The sequence below is a fragment of the Mesoplodon densirostris genome, chromosome 1, assembly GCF_025265405.1.
Source record: "Mesoplodon densirostris isolate mMesDen1 chromosome 1, mMesDen1 primary haplotype, whole genome shotgun sequence".
Classification (NCBI taxonomy): domain Eukaryota; kingdom Metazoa; phylum Chordata; class Mammalia; order Artiodactyla; family Ziphiidae; genus Mesoplodon; species Mesoplodon densirostris.
In genome coordinates this window covers 107376588-107399970 of record NC_082661.1, presented here as the reverse complement: position 1 = coordinate 107399970, position 23383 = coordinate 107376588, and the positions used below count along the sequence as shown (strand labels likewise).

General features: G+C 54.4%; 1 protein-coding gene across 3 annotated transcripts in view; it reads right to left on the bottom strand.

The window, feature by feature from the left end:
• Positions 1-23259, bottom strand: part of GAK (cyclin G associated kinase) — a 53275-nt gene extending 30016 nt beyond the window's left edge. For all 3 annotated transcript variants that reach the window (XM_060107449.1, XM_060107450.1, XM_060107451.1), the window contains exons 1-9: positions 23024-23259; positions 12157-12218; positions 11364-11423; positions 10345-10459; positions 7247-7389; positions 3344-3469; positions 2202-2291; positions 740-875; positions 396-508 (exon numbers count right to left, since the gene is read on the bottom strand). In XM_060107449.1, the coding sequence (XP_059963432.1) occupies positions 396-508; positions 740-875; positions 2202-2291; positions 3344-3469; positions 7247-7389; positions 10345-10459; positions 11364-11423; positions 12157-12218; positions 23024-23168 (990 nt within the window). In that variant the 5' untranslated portion in view covers positions 23169-23259. The remainder of the gene's footprint in view (positions 1-395; positions 509-739; positions 876-2201; positions 2292-3343; positions 3470-7246; positions 7390-10344; positions 10460-11363; positions 11424-12156; positions 12219-23023) is intronic.
• Between the last annotated feature and the right edge of the window lie 124 nt (positions 23260-23383).

Below are 23383 nucleotides of genomic sequence, written 5' to 3'. Positions count from 1 at the left end.
GCATCTCCGCCCACGCCACGGAGCAGGGCCAACGGCACACGTGCAGACTGGCTGCCCCTGGATTACAGCCCTCGCTACATCACCCGAGCCTCTGCCACCACCAGGGGCACCCATTTTCTGTAAAGGCCACTGGGCAGCCCAGGCTGACCTCTGACGGCTACTGGCCTCTATGAACCGCACATACTGGACATCCGGGTCTGCTTCCATCCCCTGCCCGGCCCCCGGCTCTGCTTCGAACTCCGGAGACCCCACATGACGGCACACTTCTCCTCAGGCGACCCCGCTGCCTGGGGGCTCCTCCCTGCAAAAGGGCCGCGAGCCCCCGGGGAGCCGGGTCACCTGGCTCTAAAGTGCCGTCGAGATGGTGGGACCACAGGCGGCACGTGGAGGCCTACCTCGGTGATAGGCGACTTGGGGTTCACGTTGCGGGCGGCCGCGATCTCCTGGAGCTGGCTCACCAGCTCCGTGATAGACAGCCGCTCCTCGGGGTTGACCCTGAGCATGGCACCTAGGGCAGAGGCAGTGTGTGCTCGTCCCGCGGGCGCCGAGGCCAGGGTCCTGGGCAGCAAGCACCACCTGCTCTGCAGGGGCAAGGGACCCCGGAGGCCCCGCATTTTGCTTACATTACTGATTTTAAAAGCAAGCGAGCGATGACAACGTGAGGAACAAAATCGCCGGAAGCAGCCACTCGGGACGTGTGTTCACAGGGGTGCCGGGGACGCCGGCAGGTGGGACTTACGGATGAGGCCGTGGAACACGGAGTAGCGTGTATCGTCGGCAGGGATCACGTACTTCCCGTTGACGATGCGAAGCTTCGCCCCATCCTCAAACGGGTGCTGCCCGAAGCAGAGCAGGTACAGAATGCAGCCCAGGGCCTGCGGGAGATGGGCAAGGCCTGCCGGGTCTGACCTGCGCCCTCACCCATCTGGTCGTGGTCCACGCTTGCCAGGCACAGAGACCATCCCGGTCAGGGCGGCCAACAAACTCCAACCCTTCACGCTCTGATCAAAAGGTCCTTCCAAGATGCAAAGTTCCTACATCCCAGTGTGGGGATCTGCTGGCCAGCCGGCTGTGTAGAGGGGCATGTGGCCAGGCGACTGCAAGGAAGGTGCCCCCACCATGCTTCTCTGGGCTAATGTGAGCGCTGGGGATGAATCTGGGGGCTGTCGAGGCTCCACGGGGTCGGCCCTGAACCCAAACGTCAGTGTCCCCGCCATGTTTCCACCACAGCACCAGCCACGGGAGCATGATGGGGAACCAAACCCAACCAGTGTGTTGGGGGAGCAGTTCATTCTGGGCCCAGATCAGGCCAAGCCCCGGCGCCAACTCCAGACCCGCCTTCCAACTCCCACACGTGTGCGTGCACGTGGTTCTTGGGCTGGGACAGGCTGAGGGCGCCCAGCTGGGGTTGACCAGCTCATGTGTCTCGAAGAGTCTCCACCTACCCCTAGGACAGGGACTCACATCCACGGCGGGGCTGTGGCCGCACTCGGGCCTGATGGGCCTAGACCATGAGCCTCGAGGCGCGGGGGTTCAGGGCCATCTGTCCCTGCTCTTAGGGACACCGGAGAGGCCACAGGACACCTCAGACGGGCAGGAGCAGTGCCGTGTGCTCGGCGCTATGCTCCCCGAGCTCTGTACCTGACTCTGAACCAAGGGGTCAGCAGATACCCACTCAGCCAGGCCCCACACTCACCGCAGAGGGACTGCCCTCCATTGATGGGACATGTTCCAGGAGACGTGAAGGGCCACCCCAAGTGTGTGGCCTGACCTCACTTTGAGACCCCCTGCAAGGCATCAGGCCCGGCCATCGCTCCAGCCATCACCAGGTCAGCATATAGCTGCAAGGCCATCTGGGAGGTCCTCTTTCTGGCCACGTGAACTGTGGCTTCATGAACCCCCAGCCCCGTGAAGGGGCTCCGACCAGGAGAGCTCAGGTCCAAGGGTGCAGGAGCGACCTGTCTCAGGGCCAGAGCCCGCGCAGCACCTGCATCCACTCTGCTACCCACCCCCCGACCCCACCCCAACCCCGTCAGCACATCTCGGCTAACAGCATCACAAGGGCCGTTGAAAAAAAGGAAGAACAAGCCAAGAGGAAAAGAGAAGGGAGGCTGAGGAGACCAGCAGGCTGGAGCCTGCGCCCCAGGGCCTTGCACCAGCTGTGGCGGGGCTGCCCACGCACTGTGGGTGAGCAGCCTTACCCAGATGTCCTGCTTCTCGCCAATCGGGAAGTTCGAGTACAAGTCCACAATCTCCGGCGTCCTGTACATGGGAGTCGTGTTCCTGGTGATCTAAATAAAGGACACAAACGTATCAGAGGAAAAGTCACAGGCGAGCGAGAGCCACTACGTTGCACGGTGGTCCCTGCGCCACGGCAGTCGGCGCCCGTCGAGAGCCCTGGCCCAGGGCGGTCCCGCGAGTGGCTCTGTGGCTGGGCCCCGCCGGGAGGGGCTCAAGGAACACGGGGGCCAGCACGAAGCATGTCTGGGGCATTTCAGCACCACAGCAACCATGGACACACAGAACCATGACCCATGAAGAGAACGGCGCCCACAAGTTCTCGTCAACAACGAACAGGTGGGGGCTCGGGGCACCAGGTGCGGGAGTGGGGTGGGGGCAGGGCTGCGCAGCTCTGCAGATCCGCCCTGGGAAATGTGACTCAGAGCCTCACCAGGCGGCTCAGCCCGGCCCCAGCCCACGCGGCCAAGGCTTTCCTCCCCCTCAATTCTGCCCACCACCTGGCAGGAAATGCGTCCGCAGCCCCGAGACGTGGGCGCACCACTGGGAGTGCAGGTCCCGAGGGACAGCAGGGCGCGGGCGGCCAGGAACGTACACCTGCCTGGCGGAGTCTCCACCCAGCACTCCTCTTCGGAACCCGGCTCCATCTCGGATCGCCCTCTTTGCTTGTGCGGCCTCCGTGGGCTGCTTATGTGCGTGGGCTGATGGTGGCACCCTCCCTCCCCTGGCCACGGCTGCAAGCGTGGGTGTCTGCGCCCGCCAAATGCTGCCCCCTGCTCACACGTGTTCGGAGTACGCCCACCCGTCTCCTCTGCGGCTCCTGTGGGAGCTGCCCAATGTCCCTTGAAGGTAGGTTTTTATGTGATTTTTAAAATTGCTGCATTTGGGATAATGAAAAAGTCCTGGAGAGGACAGAGGTGCTGTGGAGACATGAAAGTACTGAAGGCCACTGAACCACGTGCTTAAAAGTGGCTAAGGTGGTAAATTTCAGGTTACATGTTTCGCTACAACAAGAAAAGGCAAGGAATAAACAGCCAGGTGTGGGGTGCAGTGAGTGAGGGTGTTTCCCGGGCCTCCCGAGCCCCCGCCCCCGGCCCACGCTCACCTCCTCCTCCACCAGGGCCCGGCGCTGGGCGCTCCAGCTGTAGTCCGGGTAGTGCGATATGGTCGTGGCACTGCCGAAGTCGCACAGCTTAATGGTCCCCTGGTTACTGAGCAGTAAATTTTCAACCTGCGAAGTTCCAAAGATGGTCTTCATGAACTCGAGGTGCAGGCTGGACTGTGGACACGCATGGGGCGTGGCATCTGGTGGGGAGAGGCTCTGAAGGCAGAGTGGCCAGGAGGCCTCCTGGGCCTGGGGACACTTCTTTCTGACCAAAGTCGGTGCATATACCTCAAAATGGGATGCTCAGAGAAACAAACGGAAGTTAAAATCCACCACAAATCAAAGATAACTTGACCTAGTAATGTAGGATATACAATGAAAGCCTTTAAAAACCTTAGAAGATGAAAAAAATGAACATACCATTTAAAAATAATCAAACAGGGCTTCCCTGGTGGTGCAGTGGTTGAGAATCTGCCTGCCAATGCAGGGGACACGGGGACACGGGTTCAAGCCCTGATCTGGGAAGATCCCACATGCCGCGGAGCAACTAGCCCCGTGAGCCACAATTACTGAGCCTGTGCGTCTGGAGCCTGTGCTCTGCAACAAGAGAGGCCGCGATAGTGAGAGGCCCGCACACTGCGATGAGGAGTGGGCCCCCGCTCTCCGCAACTGGAGAAAGCCCTCGCACAGAAACGAAGACCCAACACAGCCATAAATAAACAAATAAATAAATAATTTTTTTAAAGGCAAAATTCCTTTAAAAAAAAATCAAACACATCAATAACTAAAGAAGAAATCTAACAAAAGATACACAAAAGACCTCTTATTCAGAAACTGTGAATAAATGAGATGAATTTTAAAATCCAAAACAAACAGGGACCCAGACTGCACTCCTAACAGGAAGGCACAGACCCACCCATGGCCCCATAAGCCAGGTCCCACCACCAGCCCACACGCTAAGCGTGGCTTTACTTTTTGAATGGTCAAAAAAAGTCAGAAGATCAGGATTCCATGACCCAGGTGAGGAGAAGCTTTACTGACCCAGCAGCCAGGACGTCTGCCGTCTGCCAGCCCCACTCTGGGGAGAGTCAAGGCAATTCCAATCAGAAGCTGATAAACTGATTCAAAAATTTACAGGCCGACCCCGCTTTACTGCACTTCTTAGACAGTGAAGGTCTGTGGCCGCCCCCCATCAAGCGAATCTGTTGGCGCCTTTTTCCAACAGCATCTGCTCACTTTGTGTCTCTGTGTCCTCTTTTGATAATTCTTGAAATACTTCAAACATTTCATCATTATCGTATCTGTTATGGTATCTGTAGTCAAGTGGTCTTTGATGTTACTACTGTGGCTCACTGAAGGCTCAGACAATGGTTAGCATTTCTTAACAACAAAACTTTTTTTTTTTTTTTTTGTGGTATGCGGGCCTCTCACTGTTGTGGCCTCTCCCGTTGCGGAGCACAGGCTCCAGACACGCAGGCTCAGCGGCCATGGCTCACGGGCCTGGCCACTCTGCGGCATGTAGGATCTTCCTGGACCGGGGCACAAACCTGTGTCCCCTGCATTGGCAGGCAGACTCTCAACCACTGCGCCACCAGGGAAGCCCAACAACAAAACATTTTTAATGAAAGGGGTGGACACTGTCTTTTGGGCATAACTCTGTTGTTAATAGACCACAGTGTCACGTAAACGTAACGTTTAGATGCGCTAGGAACCAAAATGTCCGAGTGGCCCCTTTGCTGCAGTCCCCGCTTCACTGCACAGGGCTGGAGCTCAGCCCACAGTGTCTCCTCGGCACCTGCGTGGAGACACCAAGAGCTGACAAGAGCCTCACAGTCCCAGGGGACCAGGCGCCTGCCCATCGTGAGTTCTGGTACAGAGGCCAAGGAGCACCAGGGCCAGGACCCACCGACAGCCCCAAGCGAGGCAGCGTTGTGGGAAGGAGCCTTGGATCCCACCTGGCCAGGGTGCTGAAGACCCCCATGACAAGCCCAGGACAACTCACCCCCAAACACAAAGGAATGACCAAGAGGGTGAAAATGCAGCCGGAGGAGCGAGGTCTGCCCCACCTGCACTGACATGGGGCCGCACCACAGGACACCAGGTCCCCAGGAACAGAACAAGACAGGACAAACCCCGTCATCAGAAAGAAAGTCCAGTGGAACCCACACATCTTCTGAGACCAAACACCAAGGGCCGACCAAGCGTAGGCATGGGGGCCGCCTTGAGCTGCAGTGGCAACGTCCACAGCAAAGACACACACCCTTCAGCACCCAGTGACCCAGTGGCCTGAGACAAGGGCAACCCAGGGTGCAGAGCAGCGCTGCTCAGCAGGAGCGCAGACGCAGGGACGGCCAGGCACAGCGCCCTGGCCCCACTCGGTGTGGGCTCCCCAAGATGGACAAGCCTCAAGGCACAGCGCCCTGGCCCCGCTCGGTGTGGGCTCCCGAGATGGACAAGTCTCAAAGCCTTGACGCCGAGCAAATGGACTGTAGGACTCCACTCCCACAACGCTCCAAAGAGCAAAAGGTAAATCATACTGAAGAGGACGCAAGTGCACAACTGCTACCAGTGAGTGACATGCAGCCCTGGGTGTGACACTCGTGTCTGGTACATCCCTGTGTCCTTCCTGCCCCTCCACAGAGCACCACTTGAGGACTCCCATCCACAGGGAGCACTTGCAGGGAGTCCCCCAGTACAGGGCCGGCTGCCGTGGACCCGGGCACTGAGAAGTCCAACCCAGGCTGAGCTCTCGGACACGGATTCTTTAGTGTCAACCTTCTAGTTTTTCACTTTCCTGAGATAGAGAAGGAACACAGCTGCCCCGCCCCCACCTGAGGATGGCACTGTTCCAGACCAGCAAGGAAACCAGGAAGGCTGGCTACAGACTGGACATGAGGGAAGTAGTACAGAAGTTTCTGGGAGGGAAATGGCATGTCTGGGGTCTGCTTTACAGTTTTTTTAGCAAGTAGGACTGAGGAGGGGCGGGGAAGGTGGGGAAGGGGGTTGGTGTGCTGCTACCCTGAGCCATGGTCAGAGTTGGGGCACTAACTTTGTGGATGTTGGATTATTGCTAAAATCAGGCCACAGACCAGGAGAAAATACTTGCAGCACATGTAACTTAAAAAAGACTGTTGTAAGAATGTATAAAAACCAACCAACAGGACTTCCCTGGTGGCACAGTGGTTAAGAATCCGCCTGTCAATGCAGGGGACACGGGTTCGAGCCCTGGTCCGAGAAGATCCCACACGCCGTGGAGCAACTAAGCTTGTGCACCACAACTACTGAAGCTTGCGTACCTAGAGCCCATGCTCCACAACAAGAGAAGCCACCGCAGTGAGAAGCCCGCGCACTGCAACAAAGAGCAGCCCCCACTCACCGCAACTAGAGAAAGCCCGCGCAGCAACAACGAAGACCCAACGCAGCCAAACGTAAATAAGTAAATAAATAAAACCAACAGGCGACAGAAAAACAGCAAAAACATAGCCACTTAACTGAAGAAGAAGGGGAATAAGGGCACTGATGACTATAAACACGGCAAAAGCATTCAACATCATTAATCAGGAAAAGGCAAAATCACTGAGAAGGCCCCCGACCAGGCGGCAAAATGACAAAGGGCAGCTCCACGCGCACACGGATCCCGTGTGTGCATTGGGATGGGCATGCCAGCACCCCAGCAGGGAAGTACCCCTGCCCCCGCACCAGGCAGCAGGGCTCCTGCCCCAAGGCGGGTGAGGGAAGGGCGGCAGCAAGCGCAGCCCAGGGGAGCGGTCACCTCCTCCTGGCTCCACACTGGGCCCCCGTGCCCATGACCACACCCACGCAGGCGACAACACCCAGCAGAGCAAGAGGGGCTTCATCTGGACGGAGGGCTCTTGTCCTGCAGCGGGAGCATGAAGGCGGTACCTTGAGGTCTCTGTGGATGATGGGCGGCTTTTGTCTGTGCATGTGCTGCACCGCCCTGCACGTCTGATAGAATATCTTCAGGACAGTATCGCACGAGAGCGGACCTTTAGATTCAATTTTCTTTAAAAATTCCACCAGCTGCCCTAAAAGAGACAATTAAATTCACATCACCATGGAGCTGTAAAGGCTATGCCCGCCCCAGGCCCACTGCCCTCCTAAGCCCACCGCGGGGCGGGGGGGGGGCTGCCCCGCCCTCTGGCAGTCACCAAGCCCTGCAGAGGAGTGTGCGACCTCCATCAGGGCCACAGTGAGTCACAGAGCCCTGCGTGGGAGCGCCTGCCCAGCCACCAGCAGAGGCCTCTTACCCAGGGAACCCATCGTGACGCAGCAGCTACAAGAAAAACAACCACAAGTGCGTATGTCTTTGCGAATGTCTCTAAGGAAATAATCACCGTGTTTCCTTAGGTAACAACAGTCCTCCGCTGTTAAGGAGAAATCTCCACACTGAACACGCAGACAACAAGGAGTGCAGCGTGGGAAGAGCACAGAAGTGGAGGGCAAGGCTCTGGGGCCCCATCCCAGGCCCCAGGACACCACCCTCAGGGCTCCCCACCTCAAGGCTGTTCCTTCCTGTCTCTGAGGCCCAGGCCCCAGTCCTGCTGCAACTGGCCGCAGCCCAGACTAGTGGAGCCGGCTGGGCCCCCACCACAGCAGCTCCCTCCACGACAGTGTGCCGCGTGCCGTCTCTGCCGGGCTGGCCGCCCCTTCCCTGGTCCAGGCCTCAGGCTGCCTCGGCTGCCACACTCCACAGCTCAGTTCCGCATGCTAGGGCCTGCGGTCCACTCGATGCAGCTCCAAGGGCGCCACCACACCTACAGGCCCCACAGTCAACCAGCACTCAGCCCCTCGCCCTGCAACCCTGCCTCCTGCCAACCCGCCAGCTCCCAAGCCCCTGCCACACCCTCCTGCAGCTCCCGGCACAGCTGCGCAGCCCTTCCCCACCCAGATTCTGGACTGGGGCTGGGCTCTGTCTGTGCCGTGCCCTAACCCTAACCCTCAGCGGGGGCAGGGGGCCCACAGTAGAGATGGAGTCCCAAGGGGCGATGGGGCCCTCAGGAACAGACCGCCAGCCCCCAAAGACACAGACAGGGCACAGGCCCCACGAGGTGTTGTGAGGGGTCTAGAGCAGGGATGACAGAGTGACCGCCAGGCCGTCTGGGGGAACAGGGACGAGCCGGCGCATGCACAAGGTCAGGGTTCACTGGCCTCTGACGTTCAATGAGAATCAAGAGCAGTCTTTCTAAAGATAATTTTGTAGGTGGCACAGCGGCTGAGAGGGCACCGCGGAGGACAAGTCGGGGGTCCCAGGAAGGGGCGGGGGCTCCTGGGGCGTGTATCCAGGGTGGCCACCACCAGACCAACCTTCAGCGGAACTGGTGCCCACGTGCCCCTCCCCCACCACTCCCAAAGACCCTGCGGCGCCTGGCGCTGGCACCACCGTGCCTAGTGTTCAACCTGGGCCTTGCGCGCTGGCCTAGACGGGTGGTCCTGGCAGCATGGCCAAGACTGGTGCACTCGCCAAGGTTGCTGCATTGGGGCCGCCCCCACCTCAGGCGCCACCCGAGGGCCCGCACTCGTGAAAGGCGCCCACGGCCTCCAAACCCAAGATCAAAGCGACGCCAAGGCACGGCGAGCAGCTGAACGACAAGCGGGGAGCACTGTACACGAACCTCAGCTCTCCGGAGACACCAAGGGCCCAGCGAGGGCCCTGTGGGACCAGCGCGGCCCCCACCGCCCCAGCCCATTGAGAGCCTTCCAGAGAGCGTGTGTGAACGTGTGGGCATCAGCGCAGGCGCAGCAAGCTCACAGGAAAGGACCCGGCTTCACAAGCTCCCATGTAATGCTGTCTTCAGTGAGCACGAGGCCTCTTGCAGGTAAAACCCAGCGACGCCAACCATCCGTTAAGTGGGAGAACTGGGCGCCAGACCTGAGCTGGGCAGGTTGGCACTCACCAGCTGTGGGAACTGAGGAGCCAGCACGTGGCTGGATCCCAACGCCGCTCCTGGCCAGAGCCCGGCGCTCCCACGCCACCCCGTCGGAAAGCGCCGTGAGGCCCAGGTTCTGCCTTATCTGCTCAGGATAGGGACCCCCGTCCCACTCTGCTCGCTCGGGGTGAGGATCCTGTGCACCCTGGCTCCCGGCTGCAGTCCACAGCACCCCCTCCCCTAGCAGCCCCGACACCCCGTCTCTGCTCTTCTTCGCGGCATGACTCCTGCGCTCACGGCCCCCCACCCCTCCTCCTGGGACACTCCTTGGGGGCAGTGACCCCTGGGGTTGCTTCCCTCCTGCATAGCCGCCTGCCGCAGTCTCCCCTACTCTCCCCTGGCCTCGTGGCGGCCCCACATGCGCTGCCTGTGACCGATGGACAAGCAGGATGTCTGGTGGCCCCTGCCTTAACTCCAGGCCCCGCAGCCAGTCCTCTACGCCTGCCGGGCCTCACGAGTCCTGCCCTGCCGCTTCCATCCACGAGCCCCAGGACGGGCTCCGGCCACCTCGCTCCTGCTCTTTTGCCCACACAGGTCCAGCACGGGGCAGGCGCTCAGTGCGGGGACGAGCCAAGCCCGACCCTCCAGGCGGGGGGCCTGCTTCCGCCCCAGACAGAGGCTGAGCCCACTCACTCTCCCACTCTGCCCCTAGAACTCTCTGGAAGGCATGGGCTTTCTGCTGCTGTCAGTGGACATGGGAGTCCTCCTCTCAGAACACAGCAAGTGCAAGTGTGACCGCCTCGACGCGGGTGAGGTCACAGCCTCGGGACTGGCGTAGCTGCTCAAGCCCACCTCCTCGGCCTCACCTGACCAGTTCCCAACTGAGGCGGCTTCCTGCTGCCCAAGATCCCTGACAGCACGCCTCCACCGCTTTCTCAGACCCATCTCTGCCCCCACGCCCAGCACGGGGACGAGGGGGGGATGCAGCCTCTCAAAGAGCTCCCACCGGACAGCAAGCCATGCTCTCTCCATGACAGCCACTGTGTCTCCGGCAGAGAAAACCCCAGGATCATCTCTCGACTGCTGGGCAGTCCCGAGCCATTGGAACCTCACCTCTGCAGAGTTCCATGAGCAGCAGGAACTCGGCCTGCCCGGTGTCTGACTCCTCTTTTCCTATTGACGCTGCAGAACAAAACTGGACAATATTTGCGTGGCCTGAAAGTTTTTTCTGCAGGTGTCTTGTTAAAGGAGAATGCGTAAGTCTGAACGTTTAAAAAAATATATACATAAAATTAAGACACTAAGGTCAGAACACTGAATGCAATTAGCTTACAATCTTACCGCGTCAGAGCTGGAAGAGGACAGGGAGCAGGTGGGGGGCAGCCAGGATGGCAGGAAGACGCAGGTAGGAGAGGGAAGGGGGAGGGAAGGTGGGGACAAAGACCCCCACCACGCTGGCCACGCACCTGACCACAGGCCGGGCGGGATAGCAGGTGGAGGGCGTGGCACGTGTGAGGCTGTGAGAGGTGAACGAGGCTACTGGAAACCCAGCGAGGTGAGGACCCTTGGGCCCAGGCAGCCGGCAGGCTCACAGTGGACAGAGCTTCGAGATGGAAGAGAACAGATTCTGACAGCAAAGGGCAAGACCCCAGTTCCAGGAGAACACGTGCAGGAGTGGAGAGCAGAGCAGCACCAGCCCCACAGACCAACGCTCCATGCACTGACGCCCAGGGCCCGAGCGCTCTGGGCAGGGCGACAGGGACTCGGGGAGCTGATCAGAAGTGACACAGAGGCCCATGGGAACCAGGCCTGGTGAGGGGCTGGGGGCACAGCTACTGGCCGGGCACCGTGGGCCACATCAGGTCACGAAGGACAGGCAGAAGGGCAGAGGCAGGGGGCTGCCCATCCCTGGCTTGGAGATCACTCAGCAGGAATGAGAACGCTCCCAAGGCTACAAATCTCTTATCATCACTCTGAGAGTGAAGAACAAGGAAGAAAACTCCTTCCTACTAGACACGTGCTACAGGTAAGTCCAGTGAAGCAAACACGGAGAGGGCATCACTGAGCAGCCCCTCGGCCGCGGTCAACCACAGCTCGATGCAGGCCTCCCCACGTGATCAGGAAAAGGATACCATGAAACACACTTCCTGAATGATGGCTCTGTTCTTCTCCTCTTCGTTGGACAGTAATCTCTGTATCAGGAAATAACATACGAGGAAAGAGTAGAGGCTTTATCTTTGCGCTCTGTACCCAAGAGAACAAACACAACGCATCTAAGGGCTCCCCCGCCTATGTTTTAACATATGACCCGCAGAAAAACTTGACAGAAGGTTACAGACCCTTGGAAATGGTCCTTTATGATCCAAGGACATAGAAAAAACCAAAAATAGGAGGCTTTTCTCCAAACAGGCTAGAGAAAAATGAGAAATGTGGGTCTAGTTCTGGAGTCCAAGTGCACACTGCCAGCTCGGCCGCACCCGAGACAGGCCACTGCCACCACTGCAGACAGGCCCTCTGCGAGTCTCAGGACAAGCTAGCACGCGTGCCCAGCACCCCAAGTGGTCCGGACGCCCCCTCCCACCGCACCCCCGTGACCCTTATTTATAGATACACTGTGAACGCTGTTTTACACGAGTGGCCTTCAAACTCCTGGCATTCGTGGAACCCTTACTTCGGCAGTTCTGACTCTGCTCCCCCCGGCCACCCGCTGAGTCCCAGCCCCAAAGTTTGAAACCACAGCTTTACAGTCCTCTAAAACTGCTGAGGCTTCACCATCAGAAGAAACAAGTAAAACAAATAGATACAGACTACAAAAAAGAAACAAACTAAAGAACAGGGATAAATCTCCGAAAACACTGTCACTTAGAGACTTATTTCCTTTAAGATACACCAACACCCACAAAAACATTTGTCACCCTTTATTACCTTCAATGCATACTCTCTGCCACTTCCCAGATCTTGAGCTTCATACACAAACGCAAACCCTCCTGAAAATTAGAAAAATATACGTCAGTTCAGTGTTGTGATTTTATCTAACATTAAGCTTTAAAAATATCTTTGCCTGTCTCAAATAAAATTTGAATAAGCATGGGGAAAAATATCTTTACTAAGTAAAATACAAACTGGACTTGTGGCTAGCAGTTTGTCTTCTGCAACAATGATGGCCCCGATTTATATAATGCTGCCTTCTAAATACCCTGCTTCACAGGAAGGAAGGGAATGAACATAGGAGCGAGATCAATGCGGGAAAATCAACACAACTGAGGCCAGTCCTATGAAAACAAATAAAAGACTAGTACCACACATGAATGTGGATGAAAGAATTCTTAATAAATCATTAATTCTAAATAAAATAAAATATTAACAAATCAAACTCAACAACATATAAAAAAGGATAATACATCACAACTAAGCAGAGTTGGTTTAATCAATGTAATTCAATTATTTTTAGTTTAATTTGCTTACTTTTTTCTAGCTTCCTACAGTGGAAAATTTCATCATGAAATTTAAAACTCTCAGCAAACTAGGAACAGAAGGAAACTTGCTCAACCTGATGACAGCAAACATCACTCAGCTGTGGAAGACCAGATGCTTCCCTCTAAGATCAGGGACAGGCAAACGTGTCTGTTCTCACCACTGCCATTCAGTAACACACTGGAAGTGCTGGCCAGTGCAATCAGGCAAGAAAAGAAATAAAAGGCATCCAGATTGAAAAGAAGTAAAAATGTTTTTCTTTGCAGACAACATGATCGTCTATGTAGACAAGCTTATACCTACACCCCAAAAGCTACTATCAGTAATAAACGAGTATAGAAAGGCTGTGGGATGCAAGAGCAACATACAAAAAAATCAACTTTATTTCTACAAACCCTAAGTTAGGCAAAGATTTCTTAGATATAAAAAAAAGTATGGGGGCTTCCCTGGTGGCGCAGTGGTTGAGAGTCCGCCTGCCGATGCAGGGGACACGGGTTCGTGCCCCTATCCCGGAAGATCCCACATGCCGCGGAGCGGCTGGGCCCGCGAGCCATGGCCACGGAGCCTGTGTGTCCGGAGCCTGTGCTCCGCAACGGGAGAGGCCACAGCAGTGAGAGGCCCGCGTACAGCAAAAAAAAAAAAAAAAAAAAGTATGATCCATAAATGAAAAATATGATAAATGGACTTCATTAAAGATGGTTTTACTGATTTCTGGAATACACTGTTGAGAGTGTGAAAGACAAGCCCCTAACTGAACTTTGCAAATCACACAACTGGCAAAGGACCTCTATTCAGAAAATATAAAGAAAATCCAAAGTTCAGTTCAGGGCTTCCCTGGTGGCGCAGTGGTTGAGAGTCCGCCTGCCGATGCAGGGGACATGCGTTCGTGCCCCAGTCTGGGATGATCCCACACGCCGTGGAGCAGCTGGGCCCGTGAGCCATGGCCGCTGAGCCTGCACGTACGGAGCCTGTGCTCCGCAACGGGAGAGGCCACAACAGTGAGAGGCCCGCGTACCGCAAAAAAACAAAAAAAACAAACAGACAAACAAAGTTCAGTTCAACAACATTTTAATGAGCAAAATATATGAAAAGACACTCAACCAAGATAAATAGCTAGCAAGTAAGCATATGAAAAAATGTTGTATCATTATCTACCAGGGAAACACACATGTAAACAAGGATACTACTATACACCTATTAGAACATCTAAAAGTTCTGAAACCGACCTACCAAATACTGATTAAGGTGTGCAGCAACTGCAGGCTTACACACCACTCGTGGGAACGCAGAATGGTATCATCATTTTGGAAAAGTTTGGAGATTTCTTTAAAAGTTAAACATATGCCAACTCTACAGCCCTGTCATTACACTGCTAGTATTTACCCGGGAAAAATAAAAGCACACATCCACACAAGGACTTGTGCATGAATGTTCACAGCAGCCCCATTTGTAATTGCCCAAACTGAAAACAACCCACATGTCCATCAATAGTGAATGGATAAACCAATCATCCCTGCACAGAACACAACTCATCAACAAATAGGATGGAACTATTGCTAACATGCAGCAACAGGATGACTCTCAAAACAATTATGCTGAAGAACAAAAATCAGGAAAAAAGAGTATATGTATATGTACACATGATATCATTTATGGGAGACCCTAGAAAATAGACTAATCTACAGTAACAAAAAGCAGATCAGCGGTGGCCTGGAGGTCAAGGATGGGAGGAGAGGACTGTAAGGGAAGGAGGAAAATTGTGGAGGTGATGGGTTTGTTCACCACCTTCATGACAATGACAGCTATGTAGACATATATATACACACACATATACATATATATATATACACACATGGGACATATTTAAAGTGTTTTGACATATATGCCAAGTTACTGTACGTCACTTTTATCTCAACGTAGCAGTTAAAAAAATAAATAATAAGTCAATATAAAAAAATAGATGAGGGCTTCCCTGGTGGCACAGTGGTTGAGAGTCCGCCTGCCGATGCAGGGGACACGGGTTCGTGCCCTGATCCGGGAAGATCCCACATGCCACGGAGCGGCTGGGCCCGTGAGCCATGGCCGCTGAGCCTGCGTGTCCGGAGCCTGTGCTCCGCAACGGGAGAGGCCGCAACGGGAGAGGCCACAACAGTGAGAGGCCCGTGTGCCGCAAAAAAAAAAAATCATTAGAAAATACCAGCAGTGATTCTGGCAATACATGGTAAGGATAGTACATTATGACCATGTGGGATTTACCCCAGGGATGCAAGGTTGGTTCACAGTAAAAAAGCAATCACTGTAGTATACACTATTAACAGACAGTGAGGGGCCCGCATACCGCAAAAAAAAAAAAAAAAGTGTTTTCTTTCTAAGTTCAAGAACACGCAAGGATGTCTGCTGCTCTCGGAGCATAATATAACTTTTTACTGGAGAGCCTAATCAGTGAAAGAAAGCTAGAAAAATAAAGAGCAGAAAGGTCAGAAAGGAAGAACTAAAGCTGGTCTTGCTTGCAGATGCTAAGACCATAAAGCAAACAATCCTAAGGACACTACCAAAACCTCCAGGACCGAAGGGCCACCGCAGCAAGGCTACAGGTCCTCTGGAACATCTCCTGGCCTCTGCTCAGCCCCAGCACTGGTCCCCTCGGCTGCGGCCGCACCCACACTACCGTGCTTCCTCCAGCACACCAAGCCCACTGCTACCCAGGGCCATTCCACTCGCCACAGCCCTGCATGGGCACCCTCGCCCCACGGGCATCCTCGCCCCGGACGCTGGCCCAACTCCCCCTCTTGCCACTCAGGCTCTGCTCCCCATCACCTTGCGGGCTCAGTCCTGTCCCAGCCACGCCCTATCCCCAACGCTCTTCCTTCTTCCCAGCACTTTCCAATACCTGACGCTCTATTACACATTCATTTGGATAACTGTTTACTGTCTCTCCCACTAGGCTGCAAGCTCAGTAGGCAGAAATGTCATCCAGCTTGTTCGTGTCACCAGCACTTAGGACAGAGTCTGACATATAGTGGGCAATCAGAAATGTGTGCTGAGCAAATGAGATCACGACGACAAACTCTTCAGCTATTAAAACACAGTCACGGGTTTCCCTGGTGGCGCAGTGGTTAAGAATCCACCTGCCAATGCAGGGGACACGGGTTCGAGCCCTGGTCCGGGAAGATCCCACATGCTGCGGAGCAACTAAGCCCGTGCGCCACAACTACTGAGCCTGTGCTCTGGAGTCCGTGAGCCACAACTACTGAGCCCGCGCACCTAGAGCCCGTGCTCCGCAACAGGAGAAGCCACACAATAAGCCCGCACACGGCAACCAAGAGTAGCCCCCGCTTAATGGAATATAAGAAAAAAAAAAGTCATGAAGAACCTAGGGGTAAAACAGGAATAAAGACACAGACCTACTTGAGAATGGACTTGAGGATATGGGGAGGGGGAAGGGTAAGCTGTGACAAAGCGAAAGAGAGGCATGGACATATATACAGTACCAAACGTAAGGTAGATAGATAGTGGGAAGCAGCCGCATAGCACAGGGTGGTGCTTTGTGACCGCCTGGAGGGGTGGGATAGGGAGGGCGGGAGGGAGGGAGACGCAAGAGGGAAGGGATGGGGGAACAGATGTATATGTATGACTGATTCACTTTGTTATAAAGCAGAAACTAATAATAAAAAAAAAAGAGTAGCCCCCGCTCACTGCGACTAGAGAAAGCCCATGCACAGCAACAAAGACCCAATGCAGCCAAAAATAAATAAATTAAAAAAAATACAACAACACAGTCACTTGTATTATATTTAACACCCCCGAAAGCAGGACTATGCATTGTCTGTGAACACAGCACATGCAGAGGAAACAAAAGATGAGCAGGAAGTACATGCACTAAATTCATGGTGGTGGCTGCCTCTGAAGAGAAACAGAGAAATGCAACCAGAGGGTAGGGGGTCAACAGAACCTTTAGCAACATCTGTGATGCTTCACTGTTTAGAAAAAGTCTGGAACCAAATACGACTTTTTTCAAAAAGCTAACGTTTATTAATTCTGGATAGCGGGGACAAAGGTGTCTGTTCTGTTGTTATTCTTTCTACTTTTCTGCATTTTTCCTATTTAAAAAAAAACCCTATTTCAAATTTTGTTGTCTAGCTACAGTAATCAAGACCGTGTGGCACTGGTGGAGGGACAGAGCAACAGAACAAAAGAGAAAAACCCCAGATACAGAGCCACACGAATATGCCCAAATGATTTCTGACAAAGATGCAAAAGCAATTCTGTGTTAGAAGCACTGTTTTTTCAATAAATGGTGCTGGAGCAATTGGACAGCTCCTAGCAAAACAAAGAAATTCAATCTAAACTTTACACCTTACACGACAATCAACTCAGAGCATACAAATGCAAAACCATGAGACAGCATAGGAGAGAAATCCTGGAGATGCAGAGCTTGGCAAAGAGTTCTCAGACTTGACAGCAAAAGCAGGATTCAGGAAGGAAAAGTGACAGAACAGACTTCCTGAAAGTTAAAACTTTGGATCCACAACAGACCCTGTTCAGAGGCTGGAAGACAAGCTGCAGCCTGAGAGAAAACACTTGCAAACCACACCTGACAGCGGGCTCGTATCTACAATACTCAACGAGCTCTCAAAACTCAGCAACAAAAGAGGATTCGAAAATAGGCAGAAGGGGGCTTCCCTGGTGGCTCAGTGGTTGAGAGTCCGCCTGCCGATGCAGGGGATGCAGGTTCGTGCCCTGGTCCGGGAAGATCCCACATGCCGCGGAGCGGCTGGGCCCGTGAGCCATGGCCGCTGAGTCTGCGCATCTGGAGCCTGTGCTCCGCAACGGGAGAGGCCACAACAGTGAGAGGCCCGCGTACCGCAAAAAAAAAAAGGCAGAAGGCACAAAGAGACGTTTCTTCTATGAGGATGGGCAGGTGGAAATAAGCACGGCGTTAGCCTTTAGGGAAACACAAATTAAAGCCCCAATGAGCTATCACTACACACCTGCTGAATGATCAAATGAAACCACAACACAAAATGCTGGCAAAGACTCAGAGAAACTCATCACGCTTTGTAATGGACTCGGCTGTGTCCCCCCTGAAGTCACGTGTTGAAGCTCTAACCCCCGCCCCACCAATGTGACTATAGAGGGCATTTAGGGAGATAAATAAAGTTAAGGCCCTGACCCAACCGGACTAGAGTCCTTAGAAGAAGAGACACCAGAACAGCTGAGGGAAAAGACCTCACCAGAGTCCCTGCCAGAACCTTGATCTCAGACTCCAAGCCTCCAAAATCATGAAAATGAATCTATTGTTTACACCACCTTGTCTGCAGTTTGTACAGCAGTCCGAGCAGACTAAGACACTCCCACTGCTGATGGGAATGTGAAAATAGCACAGCCACTCTAGAAAACAGGTTGGTAGTTTTCTAAGAAACAAAACATGCAACTGCCATGTGACCCAACACCTGGGCATTTATTCCACAAAAATGAAAACACAGCCACACAAAAACCTGTACATGAATGTTTATAGCAGCTTTATTTCAGATAACCAAAAAACCTGGAACAACCCAGATGTCCTTCAGTGGGTGAATGGCTGAGCAAACTATGGTACATCCACCCCACGGAGCGCTCTGCAGAAATAAAAATGAACTAGTTACAGACACAACAACCTGGATGGATCCCCAATCATGCAGAGTGAAAAAAGCCAACTCCAAGAGGCTACAGGTTGTGTGATTTCGTTTATACAGCATTCTTCAAAGGACAAATTACAGAGGCCAGATTAGTGCTTTCCAGGGGTCCAGGAGGGGCATCTGGCTGTGAAAGGCATGAGGGACCCTTGTGGGGATGGACACATCCAATCCTGGTTGTGATGGCAACTCCAGTTTTTCCAGATGCTGCCAAAGGGGGAACGGGCAGTGTACGCAGACCTCTCTGCATCTTTTCTTACAACTGCACATAAGTCTACGATGACCTCAAAATTAAAAGTCTACGTAAAAATAGTAACACTAGTGTATAAAACGCACGAAGGAATGCCATGTTGGGCACTGCTAAGACAGTGCCCTACACAGTCATTACCGTGTATGTTCTGGAATCGGGAAATGGCTGACCTCCTCTTCCCCACATATGGGGGGGCGGTGCACGTGCATGCGTGTGTGTGTGTGCGTGTGCGTGTATTACATAAAAACAGGACTCAGATGCAGAATAATAAGAAACTCCCACAACTCCTGCCCAATAAAAAATGAAAAAAAGATTTTAACAAACATTTCACACACAGAAAAGATACACAACTGGCTAATAAGCAGGTGAAAAGGTGTTGGACAGTATCATGGGGAAAATGCAGATTCGACCACTGCACCCTCTCAAGAACGGGTATAACCACAACGATAGGCGCTCACGAGCTGGTGGGGCAGAAGCTGGTGCAGCCACGGTGGAGAGGGTTTGGCCGTTTCATCTGAAGCTAACCCTACATCCAACCTAAAAGCCCGCATTCCACTACTGGGCATTTTACCCAAGAGAAAGGAAAACACACATAAACCTCATAAAAAATGTTGGCAGCTTTATTCACAAAAGCCCGAAATGGGAACACCCAAAGGTCCATGGCAGGGGAGGGACAGCAAACTGCAGCAGAAAAGGGAACCGAACTTCAAAACCATGAAGCCGCTGGTGGGAGCACCCGGGCGCGATGCCAGAGACACGCTGTCCCAGAAGAGGGGACTCAGAGCCAGCAAGCACCTGGCCGGGAGGGTGACTGGGTCCCAGAGGCTTTCTGGGGTGACAACTTTCTGCACAGGCATCTGCTACACAGGTGCGTGCATGTGTCAAAGCACCTAAAGTCTGCATCACCCCAGGTGAATGACGCAATTCAAATTATTTTTAATAAAAGAAAATAGGCACAGTATGTGACCATGCAATTCCTGAAGGGGAGCCAGAATGGCTAACAGGCACTGAAATAAGCTCAAACTCACCCATCAGAGAAGCGCAAACCAACAGAACCAGATACCACTTTTATCCACTAAAATGAGGAGGATGTGGGGAGGCTGGAGTTCAGCAGGGCCTCTGAGGAGGCTGGTGACTGTCCCTCCCACAGTGCAGGGTCACAGACAGGGTCAGGGTGAGGTGGGGCATTGCTGGCAGGACAGTGAGCACCAGGCCAGGTGGTGCAGCAGCATGGGAAGCAGGTCAGGTGATCTTAACACGTTTTCTCTCAGCATTATTGGTAAGAAGCAGACACTCCCACGGAGCAGAATTCCAGGAGCTCCACTGCACACACGTGACCGCTACCTACCCTACAGAGAGACGCCTGCTCATGCAGACGGCAGGCGGTGTCTCTGGAAACGAGCAGGCCTGGCAGAGGGAGGAAGGAGAGCACCTCCCCACAGGGAGATGTCCCCACCCCAGGACCCTCCCCGGAAGACACCCCCAAAGTGTCCGTCCCCAGGGCCACCTCCCCAGTGTCCCACTCCAGGCACCCATGCGCTGGCAGACAGACACGCACTGGAGAAGTACCACAGGCCTGGCACCACAGGCGCCCGGCGGGCAGGGCAAAGCCAGTGGCGGCCTCTGTGCTCGGCTCCCACCTGGCCCCCCAGAGGCACCACTCCAGCAGCTTCTTTTACCTTAATTTCCTCTGGACACCTATCCCTCCAGGACACACCTAAGACAACCCAGGCTATTCCTGGGACCAGAGCCTCCCCTGAGCTCCCGCCCAACTCCACCATCACCCCCCGGGGGCACTGGCAAGCTCCCGACGGCCCCGACCTCAGCACCACCATGATCACAATCCACGTGAAGCACCAGGGACTGTGCCCCCCAAGTAGCCAGGACCCCATAAGTACTGCTATGGTGATTATTACTGCTTTATGCTGGGTGCTATCACCACGGTTAAAGGCTGACCTTAAAGCTGCCAACGTGCCAGTGAAGGGTCGGGTGGGCCAGCTGAGAGGGCGATCACTCAGGCACAAGACGTGGGCCACCTCATCCCGATGGCCACAACCAGCCACCGAGCCTACGCCCCTGCTGCAAAGATCCTGGTTATCTGTGCTCTGCAGTGTCCGAAGAGGAAACGTCCCCTCGGAACCCTCCCTGGCAGAGAAGAGCCCACCTCACGGGAGTGAGTCCACAGAGCAAAGCAGCCCTACAGAGCTGGGCTGCCCGAGGGACCAAATGCTCCTAAGCAGTAGCGATCCATCCCCGTTATCCTTTCTGGCAGAAGGAAGCATGAGCATGCAGAATCCAAAACAAGAAGACACGCAGAACGTATCCTTAAGTCCACTTGGACTAGGCATCTCTGACGTTGTGGGAACTCCCAGTAATTTGCTTTAAAAAAGTGAAAATTTAGAACAAATTTTGAAAAGATTAGAAAGCTATCTGGATCACCCGACCCACAGTTCTGCCCAACAACCCATTTCAGACAAGTGCAAATTCCAAAAAGCTATGAAAACCAATGTTTTTTCCCTAAATCATTTGATAGCAAAACCTGATCTATTATAAACTCATGTGGGGCAACACCTGACATGAACTGATGTGAGGCTATCTGAAAACTTAATTATCCCACAGTGAGGATGCTTACTTATTTAATTACAGATATAGTAACACACTTGATTATGCGACACTTTCCCAACTCCCGCGGCAGTATCCCAGGACATACAGGATACACACTATCTTTCTAAAACCTGAAGAATTCTGGAATTGTCAACATAGGTACCCAAGGGTTTTGGGTTTGGGAACTTCCCCATATTTATGCAAGACAGCCTGATTTCCCACAGCCTATGTTCTAAGGTTGCTATTTTATGTGAACGACTTCATACAGGTTTCTTACCATTCCAGTTCAGAAAAAGTCTTCACGAGCTTTAGAAGCTGTGAGCTGCCAGTTCAGTTTAAGGGGAGGAAATCTACAGTTCCTAATCACAGTGGTGACTTCCAGTTCCTGGCATGCCCAGAGAGCAAAGGGAACAGGTGCTCTGCACAGCCACAGTGGCTGCTCCCCTTTCCTTGTTCTTCATCCTGGGTGTTAAGCCACAGGCAAGAGCTTCCTTCTCTCCGTGACTCACCTCCCATCCCACCCCTCCTCCCCCTGGCCCTGCCACTGCACCCAGCAGGGGTGCATCCTCACCCTCCCACCTCAGCTGGGCCCACTGTCTATCCACCCAGAGGATCCCCTGCACTGCGCTGTCCTTTGGTCATCAAAGCCTGTGTCTTACCTGAACTTCCAAAAGACAGAAACCATGTACCGTCCACTGTGAATTCCTTAAAAGAATCAAAATACTTGCCTGGTAGTTTCAGAATAAATGAATCGATCTGAGGAAACTCTCATTACTAGAGATACTGGCCCCTACCTCTGAAAGAAGAGCCTGAGGTTTTCTCACTAAATCACACCCAAAATCTCTTCGTTTCTGACAGTGGAGAAAAAGTGTGTTATGAAGCTAAGGCCAGGACATCACCTCAGGCCTTTAGGAATGAGGGCACCAGAACAGTCAGCCAGTTTCCCACCTCAAATGGAGCACAAATAGAAGCAAGAGTGCTAATGCAGGGGATACAGTTCTGCTTCAGCACCAGCCCCAAAGCCAACTGTGTTTAGCTGGTAAGCACCAAGGCTAGGGAAATCTGCCATGCCAGACAAAACAGAAAAACCCAGATGAGGAACTAGGACTGAGCCAACACTGGTGATAAATTCTGGGTGAAGAAGGAGGAGGACGTTCAGGAAGCTAGAGAGAGCACGCGGAAACACAGCCGACTAAAGATGGACCAGCCCACCCTGCAAGGTTCTGCTCCGATCACACCTGTTGGCTCAGCTTGCAGTAACTTCCGTGGGATCTCACAGAGAGGTCGGGGAGCGGGACGCTCAGGTGGTAAGAGAGGGAAGCCCGGCTACCGGACACTGCGTTGTCTGTCCCAACATCCAAGCAGGGTAGGACTGCGGTCACCCACGCCGGAGTTCCTGTCACCCGAGGAGGGCCAGCCCTACGTCCACTGCCCCACTACCGCCCTCCATGCGAGGAAAGGACCACGACTTAGACCCACGCCGCCGCAACGCCCGCCTCCGGACTCCAGCCTTCAGCCGTGCGGGGCCCCCTCGCTCCAGACCCCGCCTGCCCACCATTCCTTCCCGCCGCCACAGCCTCCGCTCCGGCCGCGGGTCAGCCCACACCTGCCGCCAAGACTACCTTGCCCCGGCCTGACCCCAAGCCTCCGACAAGGAAGTGCCCAACCCTAGGCCGGTCTCACCCTCAGCAGTGGCCTCCTGGCCGGCCGTGACCCTCCCCGCCGCGGCCATCCCCCCCCGGCCCTGACCCTCCCCCGGCCGGGCCCATGCCACCGGTCCCGGCTTCACCTTCGGCCAGGACCCGCCGCACCCGCAGACGCAGCTCGCCCATCTCCACCGTCTGCCCCACGAAATCAGTCTGGTCGCGGCCGGCAGCACCACCCAGGGAGCCCGGGCCGGCCAGGAAGTCGAGCGCAGACTGCAGCAGCGACATGGTGGTGCCCCGCGGCGGGCGCCGGACAGAGAGCTCAGCGTCCAGCCGCGTCCAGGTCCTCTCGGCAACCGCCGGCCGCGAACCGCACCAGCTTCCGCCCGACGCCGCGACGCAGGGGCGGGAGCGCGTCGCCGCCCGGAAGAGCGCCGGCGCCTCACTTCCGCCGCGCCAGCGGCCACGCATGCGCAGGGTGGGGTGCGGGGTGGGGTGGGGGT